The sequence below is a fragment of the Rhododendron vialii genome, chromosome 4a (assembly GCF_030253575.1).
Source record: "Rhododendron vialii isolate Sample 1 chromosome 4a, ASM3025357v1".
NCBI lineage: Eukaryota > Viridiplantae > Streptophyta > Magnoliopsida > Ericales > Ericaceae > Rhododendron > Rhododendron vialii.
Window position 1 is genome coordinate 25367534 of NC_080560.1, and position 13164 is coordinate 25380697.

Sequence of the window (13164 nt, forward strand, 5' to 3'; positions counted from 1 at the left end):
TATACCTCTCGTGTATTATCAATTGTGATATTATTGTTATTTTTTTTGAATGCTAATTGTAGAGTAACGGGTTGGTAGGATTGGGATTATTCTACAGGCTGAATTATCACTCACGGATACGTTTGTATCCTGGTAAATCGATTGCTTCGGCGATCAATTTGTCAGAAGGTGCAGGGTTCAATGATGGAGCTGTTTGACACAGGAGGAATACCAAGAGCGGAGACCGAGTATGCTTGAGATCTATATCAAGACTAGAGTTGCTCTGAAGATATTTAAATAAAATGTTAGATTCTTTTTTGTATTTTTTTAATGTACATTTTGTATAACGATAAATAGGGGCCTAGTAGTTTATAAAATTCAGTGTATTTTAGAGTTAATGCTTCCGAAATTTCTTTGAAAATCGGAGCGTTACAATTTTGTACTCTCTCAAATGTATGACTCGAATGGAAGGAAAAATCCATCAACTAAAAATTCACGAGGTCTGCTAACTACACAAATTTTGTGCACATATTGTGATGTGGGGTCTATTACAGATCCCACATAAATGATCCGTTCTGTTCATTAAGTATAACACATTTTTTCGAGAGTCTTTGATAAAAATCAACTCAATTTGATACGTACAAGTTCTCAATCCAATCATATATATAACTTTTTATTCAGATTTCAGGATAATGAAAAGTTAAATGATTAGATCGAACACCTATATGTATCGAATTTGAGCTGATTTTTCGCTACGGCTCTTGAAAAATTATTTTACATTTAGGCTCTGTTTGTTTTGATGTAAAATGTTTTTTCAGAAAATAAACTTCAATTTTTAATTTTTCAGTGTTTGGTTGGCATTTAAAAAATATTTTCAGAAATCAACAAAATAGTGTAGAGAGGGGGGGGGGGGGGGGGTTTAAACGGTGGAGAGATATGAGAATATCATAATTAAACGTGGATCAAAACTGATGATCAAGGAAACTGAGCAGTGAGAATTGCAGTAGAAAACAACGAGTTTATTTTGGAAATAACTTACGGAAGATTTAAGGATAATCATTTTCATCTAATTAATGAAAAATATTTTACATGTAAAATATTTTTCTCATTTTTTACATAACAAAATACCGAAAAATAGGTAAAATATTATGCCCAAACAAACAAAGCCTTAATGAACAGCTTGAATAATTTGTATGAGAACCGTAATAGACTTCAAACTGCAATTTGTGCGCAAAGTTTGGGAACAAAATCTGTGCAATTAGACTTAATTTCTATATCATCACGAACTGAACTGTTAATTTAATTAAGTTTAACGAGCACTTTATTTGTATGTAAGTATTGATCCTTTTAACTTCTTGTTTTCTTTCGATCTTTCTATTGTCAGTTTGCTGAGCTAACAATAAGCACACAATAGGATAGAAAAAATATGTATTTCTGTGTAATTTTTACACATTTGAAAAAACATTTACACACTTGTTATTATCATTCCATTTGATTGATTTTAGAATTTTTCGTTTTCTTTTCTTCAACTGAATTCATTTACACCATGCCCCTTGGTAGGCACTGAAGGTCCCCTCATCCCCGTGAAAGAGAGAGATGGAGAGAGAGCAAATCAAGTTCGTCACGGCACCAGATTAAGCTCACCTCACATGTGTTTGCATATACTTATATTACAGTCCAATTATTTAATAAAATATTATTCGTAAAGTACCATATAATATTATCATGTGATATTTTTTACGAATATAAAATATAATTACTAGTACAACATAATTAATGTCAGACCGTCAGTCAATCATTTTATAACCACTCAATAAAAGTAATGACTTCTCTGCCATGAAAATTTAAACTGTTGGCAATAACAACTCCACGTAGTGCTAAATGAATAATTACTCTTTATCACCCCCTCAAGCCCCTCCTACCCTCTCTTTTTCTATATATATACACATCAATACTTACATACATACACACACCCATGCACATCGCATTCACTTACATAAAATCAACAACATTCCACTTGACCTCTCTCTCTCTCTCTCTCTCTCTCTCTCACACACACACACACACACAAAGCCAATGAACTGCACGCTACTAACATGGCCAGAACCAATAGTCAGGGTCCAATCCCTATCCGACAGTGGCATAACCGTAATCCCCGAACAGTACATAAAACCACCATCCGACAGGCCTGCTACCACTACTTCTCCCAACCCTCTCGACTCACCCGCGACTGAAGTCCACGACATCCCGATCATTGACCTCTCCAACCTACTCTCCCCAGACTCCACTCTCCGCCACGGCACAATGAGCCTCGTCTCACGCGCGTGCCGCGAGTGGGGTTTTTTCCAAGCGGTGAACCATGGCGTGAGCCACGACCTGATGAGCCGCATGAGAGAGGTATGGCGCGAGTTCTTTAATCTTCTTCCAGTTGAGGAGAAGCAAAGGTATGCGAATACCCCGGGGACTTACGAGGGGTACGGAAGCCGGTTAGGAGTCGAGAAAGGGATTAAGCTGGATTGGAGTGATTATTTCTTCCTTAATTATCTTCCTGAGTCAGTACAGGATCAGAATAAGTGGCCTACTCGTCCTCTCGCTTGCAGGTAGTATTAGTAAGGAAAAGGCTGATATTACTACTAGCTAGCTACAAATACAATTTCCTATTTCAATTCACTTCCACAAATAGTGCGTGTGTTTTTGTGGGACTTTGTTTTCCCCATAAAAATTGAAGGAGGTCTTTCACAACCTCTACCATATATTGAAGTAAAAGAAAAAAACTAGTGAGAATATGGCAGTCATTCACGCGTGTCAGTACCATTAATTATTGAAAATTTCAACATTTTGAAATTATGTAATGAAAATTTCTACATGCATCCTGATATAGAAATTAGATTAACTAAGCAAATGATTAATGAAAATTTCAACATTCTGGCCGGTATAAATTAAAAATAGATTTTGGCCGGGTACACCATAATCTAGACTAGTTTCCAGCCTAGTAGTAATTAATTAAGGCGACTCTAGCTTGGTCGCGACAAAGAAAGGAGGGAAATTGATTGACAGGCATTGAATGTCATTTGCTATAACTCTGGAAACAGATTTTAAGCTAAAACTGAATATCTTGTTGTGTGTGTGTGTGTGTCTATATATATATATATATATATATATATATATAACTTCTTTGAAGTCTAGAAGAAAGAAATTATTAAAATTATGACATAAGCTACAGCAAATGCGAGTAATGTGTTCCAAATAATATTGAAAATCAGTTGCTAATTAAATGATTTGGAATATTTCAAAATCTACGTCAAAAGCACCTGACTCAATGTTTTCAAAAATAGATTTTAAGACTATTACTAAGAGCATCCGTAGTGGAATAATCAAAATCAAAATATTGCTAAGAATAGCAATATTTGCTCAAAAAATATTCACATTAAAATAACCAAACTTAGCAAATCACCTACCGTGCCAAAATCAAGTTAAACTGGACTTTTGATTCAATACTCAAAAGTCAAAATTCCTTTGGAAGGGCTAGAATATAAGATTTTTTTCCTCCCTAAAATTCCACGCAAACACGCGTGCAATATGCGATTTTGAAGAACTTTCCAAACAAGCCGAATGTCACAAGTATATGTGATCTCTCCATTTAGAGAAAGTCCACAATACACACCTCTTAAAAGGGTGTATTATATGCACATAATTTTTTTTTGCTCGGCCTATATGCACATATTTTATGATTTATTTATAATATTTTAGAGTGTTTCGTAACTTTTATTCTAGAATTCATAACATTTCAGTAGTAGGATTCATAACATTTTGGTGTCTTTCGTAACCTGTATACAATTTGTAACTTTTTAACAATACGATTCGCAACATTTTTTCTAGAATTCATAACATTTTGGGGGTGCATATGATACACATCCAAATAAGGGGTATGTATTGTAGTCTTTCCCCTCCATTTAAAGATAAGTCCACATAATTAATCAAGAGACTCCGTTAGCATTGGATGATGTGACAAATGCAGTATAAAAAATTAGTCTAGGGTCTACTATAGAGAACTTGTAACCCAATTAGTCTACTTCTAATATTTGTAACCCCTCTAGACTACTAATATAGTTTAGTAAGATCTTAAGTCTACTTTCAAAAAAAATTAAACCAAGACAAAAATGTCTTCCTATATAAGCTATCATGTAGAGAGAAATCCTAAACTACAAACAAATCTAGAGCACAACCTCCTCTCTCTCAAGCGCATGGCCTCCTAGCTCTGCTCCCTAGTTGTCGACCTAATGTCCCTCCCCATGCCCATGATCGCCGCCGTCACTGGCCATGCCTCCGCCCTCGGCTTCATCCTCGGCCTCTCCCACGACTACATCCTCGGCCTCTCCCACGACTACATCTTGATGCGAAAGGACCAGGGGTTCTTGTACATGAGCGAGATGGACATCGGGTTGCCTGTCCCGGCGTGGTTCGTGGCGGTGATACGGAGCAAGATCAGGTCGTCGGCGGCGAGGAGGGAGGTGCTATTGAGGGCGGCGAAGTACTTAACAATGGCGGTGGCAGAGGGGATGGGGGTGGTTGAGGCGGTGGAAGGTGGGTTGGAGGAGACGGTTGCGGCGACGATGAGGTTGGGGGAGGAGTTGGTAAACCAATTTCAGAGATCATGGATCTCTTTACTGCAGTAGCAAATGGGCAATAAACAAAGCAAGAAAAAATGGTTACAATACTACATCCACTTTGTTTGCCCACAGTAGTAAACCAATGACGGCAAGTAAGCGGATCCTTTTCTATCTGAATGAAAAACATCACAGTAGCATAAAACATTTGATCCTTAACAATAACTATTTGCCCAGTACACCGTAAGGGCTAATCAACATGCGAGTATAATTTTAATAGACACATGACAGTATGTTGGAGATAATTTTATTTCAAGATGTATTGATTCGGATGGCTGTGTTTGTGGATTTGGTGAGTGCCGTATGATTTGACAAGGAAAAAGACAGCTACGCTGATTGTAGGTGGACGAAAACTGCCCTCTATGAATAGCAATATATTGGTATAACAGTCTCACGTGCTGCTTGACTGAAAGCCTAGCTTCTCGTTGGAACCCTAATCTGTAAAACAAACAAGGGGTGAGTGCACATTTGCCTCTCGTGGCAAAGGCCCTCCGATGCTTCAGTTAGTATCACGTACGTACTTAGAAGAAAAGCCCTAATTATCAGTAGGAAAATAATATGAATGCCATGTATTGCGTACCTTTTGCCTTTAGGTTTACCTCGTATTTATAGAATCATAGATGCTTGCCGCCCAAGCATCCCTGTTGCCCTAAGATTATTATATTGTATAGGAAACCCTGAATATCTTGGATTCTCGGTCCCTTATCAGTTTTATTACTTAAGAGTTCTTTTAGGACTCTTTTTCATAACTGGCTGAACATCTCATTCTCGTTGGGTATTTTTTCCAGATCCTATACTCTTGGGATCTTATCCTTTACGGGGATTTTATGGTTCTGGAATCTTTCAGAGTACTTCCTCTGCTCCTACTTTTGACTGGAGTTCTTTCCTTGTTCGGCTATCTCGTCGCCGAACAGACTGCCTGAACCGGTCACCTCATGTCCCTTTTTGCCGAACAAACAGCTTGGACCAACGACTTCTCATGCCATTTGTTTTTATCGCCGATCACCGCTCATGGTGTTTTTTATCGTATTTATCCCGTGATCTTTCGTACCACATGTTCGGCCATTGTTTTATCTTGTTCGGAAATACTTCCCTACACTGATAAAGTCGCATCAAGACATATAAGTTTATATGTTCATTTTTTCAACATGCAAAGAACATATTTGGCATGCTACAAAATTTAGTCTCTTTAGATATACAGATATAATATTATATGTGTTTGTGTTGGCAAAAAACACGTTCCATATATTAATAGATAACGTACAGAGGACAGATTGAGATATATAAGATTATATGTGCACTTTTGTTGATGTAGTACCAAACATAAGACAAGAATGTAAATTTGTGACAGATAACGTTATATGTTAAGTTGTGGCGGATTCAAGAAGGGAATTACTCAAAACAGGTAAAAAAAGAAAAGAAAAGAAAAATTTTTGTCACACATATAACGTTATATGTTAAGGGGTAGCGGGTTCAAGAAGGGAAATGCTCAAAACAGAATAAAAAAAAAAGAGAATAAAATTTTTTGTCACACATATAACATTATATATAGGCGTGGTAGTGGTGGTGATGGTGGCGGCGGTAGTGGTTTCGAGGTTGCAATAAGATCGAAAAAAATAGAAAAATATATTTTTTATGTTAGGTAAATAACGCTCTTGTTTCTTTTACATAGGATAGTTTTGTCATTAGAATTATTAGTGGACTAGAGGGATTAAAAAACTTTAAAAGTGAACTAGTGAGACTAGAAACATGCTATAGTAGACCTCCCGAAAATTCTCTCTCAGAAGACAATTTGGGCTTCAAAAACAGTTTCTGATGTTACCAATAAAAAAAAGAACAGTTTCTGAGCCTTAGGGCTCTGGTCCAAGTGTTTGTGGAGCCCACGAGAGAGACTCATGATCGAGATGAAGTGGCATTGATCTGCTGCTAAACTTAACACATACAATACCAACACTATAAGTAGAAGCGCGCAGTTTCTAACAATACATGATTATAATACCTGAAAGCGTTCACACGCTAATTAATTTTACCTACTTTGTAGGGAACTGGTTGCAGAGTACGGAAACGAACTGGCAACATTTTGTGGGAAGTTGATGAATGTTTTCTCAGCGAATCTTGGGTTAGAAGAGGAGTACCTCCAAAAAGCATTTGGAGGTGAAGAAGTGGGTGCTTGCTTAAGGGTGAACTACTATCCAAAGTGTCCACAACCGGACCTAACACTGGGTCTTTCCCCACATTCGGACCCAGGTGGCATGACCCTTCTTCTCCCTGATGAACATGTCTCTGGACTACAAGTCCGGAGAGGAGAGAAATGGGTCACCGTTAAGCCTGTCCCTAATGCTTTCATTGTCAACATTGGTGATCAACTTCAGGTATCTTTCTATCTAGATTAGTGTTTTATAGTAGTTTAGGGAGTTGGGGTTTGGTCTAACTTAACTTATTTTTCTTTCCGTTGATTAATTTAATTATGTTGCTAGTGATTTTTTATTTTTTATTTGAAATTTATTCCAAAACATTTGATTTTTTGAATTTGGCTTGACTAGAAGAATCACATAAGTTTAAAAAAGCTCAAAAAGAAAAACATAATTCAAATAATCTACTCCCTCCATCCTATTTTGTTTGCTCAGTATTCTAGTTCAAAATGTCTCAATTAATTATTTGGGCTCTTCGAAAAGTCAACAAAAATAAATGTATAAATTTGTACGAACTAACCCTAGCCTCATAAATAGTTGTTTAAGAGATAGAAAATAAGAGGTAAACAAGATAATCTTATGAAACATTCTAAGTGATGCATTAATTGCATGTTCACTCAAAAAATTTAGTTCCGTGAGCAAATAAAATGGTATTGAGGGAGTAGTTGTTCTCGATTATTTTTGTCATCATGGAAATTTTTTTAAGACCTCAGTCCTATGTTTTACATATTAGATTCTTCTTGTCGAGTAGATGAATGGTTAACTCAAAAATACTTTTGACGTAAGACCAAATATATATATATATATATATATATCAAAAGACGGGAAAAAAATTAAACAGACACGAAACTAATCTTGATCAAACCTACCCTAAGTAGGAAACACAAAACGATTGGGAAGGTTCATTTGGTTTGGCCATTTGCAGTTGGTTCCAAAGTGACCTGGCCTCCTTTAACTCCAATTCATTAATTTTGTACTAAAGCGCGTACTCTCTAGTCCTGCGATTGGTACTTGAAAAATCCTATCAGCCATGCTAAAAGAAATTCCTAAAGTAAATTGTAAGGTTGATATTCATGGTGTGTGGCTGTACGTACAAACACACACACACACACACACATATATATATATATATAGTCAGGTTCCGGTGAGGGATCCCGCATTTTATTAAAATGCGGGACTCCCCTTCCCGATTGAATTTCGATGATCCGAGCCGCTCAAAGTGATCAGAACGTGATTTTAAGAGTCCTCGCTAGAAATCAGCAAAAAAAATGACCAGGAAGGGCTTCATTCGAGCAGTTTTCATTGAACGGTTCAAAAAAAACTGCTCGGATCAAGTGAGGGATCCCTCACTTGATCTGTGGTGTATATATATATCCAAGTGAATTTTTGACCTTCCAACTTACTTCAAGAATACATAACTGGAAAAACTTAAAGGGATCAAAGAGCTTGGGAAATCCTGTCACCCAATTTTTTCGCTCTAATATTTAGTGAAATCAGATAATTAAAGAATTATGCCTCTAACATTGAAGTTTTGAGAATCAATGAAAGAAGCCACTATATAGAAACCATTAATTAAGAAGCTATTAAAATTTTATATGGCTTATATTTTCTAACTTGAGGCTTTTTCCATTGGTGGCCGCCTACAAGAGTACTAATTTTTGCTACTTACAAGTTATGGTTTCTACTAATTTTTGCTGATTACAAGACTATTTTACATGTGTGTGTGGTGTTCACAATGTACAATCAATGTATGGCCGGGTTCCACATATCTACATTTATACCAATACTTTAGAGGAGCCCCTAGCTCATTGCCCTAGCGCTATTGACATGAACTCTTCTATTTCATGTACGTTTATGTTAATAATTTCCCTTCATTTTTTGAAATGTATAATGTAGGTAATAAGCAATGCAACATACAAGAGCGTGGAGCATCGGGTGATTGTGAATTCATCTAGAGAGAGAGTATCGATTGCCTTCTTCTACAATCCGAAGGGCAACATTCCCATCGAACCCGCTAAGGAGCTCGTAAAAGAGGACAAGCCTACCCTTTACCCGGCAATGACGTTCAACGAGTACAGAATGTTCATTAGGAGGATGGGTCCTTGTGGCAAGTCACAAGTTGATTCACTACGTCCCCACGCTAATTAATTTTGTTTTTCCCTTTCCCTTTTTCGTGTTACATACGACAAAGCCGCCGTAAGTTGTATTTCTCCTTCGCTTGTATGGAATCAACCTCTACTTTTAACGTGAATGCATGAGTAAACGTAGTCTCGACTATACAAACTAGTGGGCCATGGCAAAGCCAGAAATTTCAAAGAGGAAGAAAAACGAATTAAGAAATATAAAAATATATATAGATTTTGAGAAAACTATATATGGAACTTGTTAGGAACTGAATTTCAGAACCCAGTAATGATGGGTACGGATTAGACAACAAAAAATCGCAAAACTCCTACAAGGTGAAATTAGGGTTTTATCTCAATTCCTGCGACACGAACTCTGGTTGACTTATTTCTTTATTGAACACAACAGACCCGATTCCTGTATCCTATGAATTCTGCTCAATCATATCTTACAATTTCCTGTCGCGCGTATTCCCCTATACCTCAATCACGTAGCCAAGTGTGGACTTCTACGTAGTCTCCTTGTTCTCTCTCTCCCAGCCCACCTTTTTGTATTCTCAAAAAAATGTGTGTGATACCTAAAGAATATAACAACATATTTATAGGGCTAAGGCAGAACCTAAGGAGAAATTATTTTGGGCTCTTTGTGCAAATTTCTGACGTACATGATAATTCCATTTATATAGAATAAAAATAAAGTACAAAGAACCAAAACTCCATCGGTCCGAAAATACAAGAAAAACAACCAAAAAATCAAAAATACAATGGTAGTGTCGGAACCCAGGAGGAGGATGGAGAGTCCATGGAATGTAGAGTGGTAAGATTATTCCCACTGCATAGGCCAGATGAGGACTGGAAGTTTGGAGCTAGATCAGCCACACACACCTTCATCGTCGAGTTTGGAGAGCTTGAAAAATTGTCGCATACCCGAAACTCTGCACAAATAGTACTCTCTCAAGACTCACAAAAATCCTAGCTTTAAATCTCTCAACCCTGAAGTCACAATTACTCCAAGTAATTTATCCTCTCCTACAACCGAAGTCCACAACCAGACAAATCATTCTTCGTGCTTTTAACCCACAAAAGCCATGAAGCCACGCTTCTATACCGAGCATTGAGGGAACAAGGTGAGATAACCCCAATGGGTTAAATATTGCACAATCGGTCCATTATAAACTCTCTATTTTCCGTTCTGGTGTAATGAGGAGTGGCGACCACCACAATCTTTGGGGCGGTCGTTAATTGTTGTATATGCATGTGGTAGTCGTTCGACCTTAAGTGACGATTTCCAGTTTAGTGTGACGATCGCCAATGCTTGTGGTGATCGGTACTCTGTTTCCAACAGTCGTTAGCAATTGTGACGTTCGCCAGACGACCAAAGACTCTACTACTGCTATTAACATGTTTTTCCCCTCCCCTTTAGCCTTGTGCTTGCTTATTTCCTGTTCTCACATATATTTTGTGTAAAGGCTCATTCAATCAATACATGCAAAATTAGCTAAAGTGTATTAAACTGTTTTATGTTAAACAAGTAGAGGTCAACCTTTTGGTTGGGCAAAAATGGGTGCCTAACTCCTTCCCCACACCGTGTGAGCAGAAGCCACTAGCTAGGACTCAAATGAGTTAATGTGTTTGTTTTGTACTAAAGTGTAATTAGCTTAATAAGTGATTAGTTTGTTACGCTGTTAGCTACAGAATAGTTAGTGTTAGTTTGGGATTAAGGACAGTTGAGCTGGCCACGTTCTCATTGAGAGATATATAACTCTGTAAAGGCACGATCTCAAATTCAGTTGAGTAAAATCAAGAAATGAACATCTTTTCGCTCTTTTTTCTCTTAAGTTTGTTTTCTGTTCTTGATTGTTAGGGTTTCTTCCATATGGTATCAGAGCTTGCGACAGAAGTCTAGGGATCTAGCGATCCAGAGGACCACTCTTCTACGCTACTGCTCAATCATCTTCAATTCACAAGGTATCTGAACTTCACATGACTTCTTCTCAAACTGCGCAGAATTCTTAGTCTTCGAAAACTATAACTCTTCCTCCTTCTCTAGCATTCTTAGTGTCAAATTTTAATTCTTTGGTGAACATCAAGCTTGATAACTCGAATTATCTGTTATGGCAAACACAAGTCGAAAACGTAATGAATGCCAATGGTTTTCTTGGCTATTTGGTAGGATTTGTTGAATGTCCTCATTTTCAAATACGGAACGCTGAAGGTGAATTGGAATCAAATCCAACTTTTTCCCTTTGGAAACTCATTGATTCTTAACTATTGTCGTGCTTGACTTCTACGCTGTCTCAAATCACTTTACCCTATGTTTTAGGGTTACAACATAGTTTTCAGGTCTGGAATTCTCTGAATCGGCGATATAACTCCTTATCTCGAACACATGTCCATGAGTTGAAAGATCGTTTATATAATTTCAAAAAGACCTCTACTATGGAGGAGAATTTGGACAACATTCAAGAATATGAACAAAAATTAGAGGCGGCTGGTAATCCCTTGGGCGATGATGATCTAATATTTCATACCTTACGTGGATTAAAGAAAGGTATTTAGAGTTTTAAAACTTCCATACGAACTAGAGGAGATACTATTACTTTTGAGGACTTGGTGACAATGCTAAAAAGTGAGGACAGTCAAACGCTTAATGATGATGACGACGAAGACTGTACTCCTAGTACTGAACATGTCTTTGCATCTGCTTTGGTAGCTACTCAATCTTTTGTGCCAAGATCATCGTCTACACAACAACTTTTACCTGCTCAATCTAGTATACCTATTCAGTTTGATGTTCCAATGAGTTTAGCTATGGTTTCCCCTTCTCAGAATACTTTTGGATCACAAGCTCAGTTTATGTCTCCATAAATGATGTTTTCAAATCAGTTTCAAAGAACTCCAAGAGGTTTTAGTAGAGGGCCTAGATTTTCGTGGAGATCTTGTGATATTTGTGGAAAACCAATCATATTACCAATTTTTGTTACTATAGACCTTCTATGTTTGATCAATCATCTGGATTCCAATGGAAAGGACCATCTCAGTTCTTTGGGGTGTCATAATTTGGTATGCCTATGTCTCCGTATGGGGTCCCTCAGTATGGAATGCCTCAATCTAGTGGAATACAGTATGGAGGACCTCAGTTCTCGCAGTTTGGAATGCCACAAACTAGTGGAATACAGTATGGTGGACCTCAGGTATCTCAGTTTGGTGGATCTCATTTTGGTTCTGGTATTCCAATGCACTCTTCTGGATATTTAGGAAATTCTCTAGGATCATCTAGATCACAGCATACTTTACACCTGGTTTGCTAGGAAGTTCTCCTGCTTTCATCTACTTTGTTTCCGACTCAAACACATTTTACTGGATTTCATATTAATTCTGATCACACTATTGCACTCTCCTGGTTCTGGATCTCTCACTCCTATGACTGCACAAGGGTTTCATGGAAATTTTAATCCTAACAATATGGGCAGCACTGGTGCTTCTTCCTCTAATCAGTGGTACTTTGATAATGGAGCCACAATCATATTACACATAGTCTGCACAACATTGCTCATCCTCAGCCATCTGCTTTGTCTAATGGTGTACAAGTTGGTAATGGGACTCAACTTCAAGTAGCTCATACAGATCAAGGTCTATTACCCACTCTTTTTAGCTCAGTTTAGATTATCCAATATTCTGCATACTCCTAACATAACTCACAATTTACTGTCTGTTCATCAATTTTCCAAAGAAAATAACTGTGTTCTGATTTTTGATTCTTCTAAACTTGTCATTCAGGACAGGTTACTCATCAAAATCTGTATAAGGGTCCCTATCACAGGGTCTCTATCCTCTTTTGAAATCCTCTAATGTTGATGTCTCTCAAGGTGCTGCTTTTGTGAGCATTGCTGACAATACCATGCTTTGGCATAGAAATTTTGGTCATCCTAGTACTTCTCTTTTTCACTCTTTAATAAAGCAATGTAATCTACTTGTTACTAGAATAGGTAGTTTCAATTGTTCTGCTTGTAATATGGCTAAAAGTCATAAGCTCTCTTTTCCTTTGTTTGAATCTAAGACTTCTTCTCCATTTCAACTTGTTCATATGGATGTATGGGGACCATCTCCTATTCCATCTACTAAAGGATTTCGATATTACTCTTCTTGTTATTGATGATTTTAGTAGATATTCTTGGCTTTCTCCTCTTCATTATAAATCTG

General features: G+C 37.3%; 1 protein-coding gene across 1 annotated transcript; it reads left to right on the top strand.

Annotated features, from left to right (window-relative positions):
• Positions 1 to 1936: 1936 nt before the first annotated feature.
• On the top strand, positions 1937 to 9131 carry LOC131322488 (jasmonate-induced oxygenase 2-like). Its single transcript, XM_058353821.1, has 3 exons — positions 1937 to 2579; positions 6688 to 7018; positions 8735 to 9131. Exons 1-3 carry the CDS (start codon positions 2056 to 2058, stop codon positions 8984 to 8986), a joined length of 1107 nt encoding a protein of 368 aa, XP_058209804.1. The 5' UTR covers positions 1937 to 2055; the 3' UTR covers positions 8987 to 9131.
• Positions 9132 to 13164: the final 4033 nt, after the last annotated feature.

Bases quoted from the DNA above. Each gene is read 5' to 3' on its own strand.
- LOC131322488 (XM_058353821.1), top strand. From the start codon at position 2,056: ATGAACTGCACGCTACTAACATGGCCAGAACCAATAGTCAGGGTCCAA. The intron at 2,580-6,687 runs GTAGTATTAGTA...CCTACTTTGTAG, and splicing joins ACTCGTCCTCTCGCTTGCAG to GGAACTGGTTGCAGAGTACG. The intron at 7,019-8,734 runs GTATCTTTCTAT...TGTATAATGTAG, and splicing joins ACATTGGTGATCAACTTCAG to GTAATAAGCAATGCAACATA.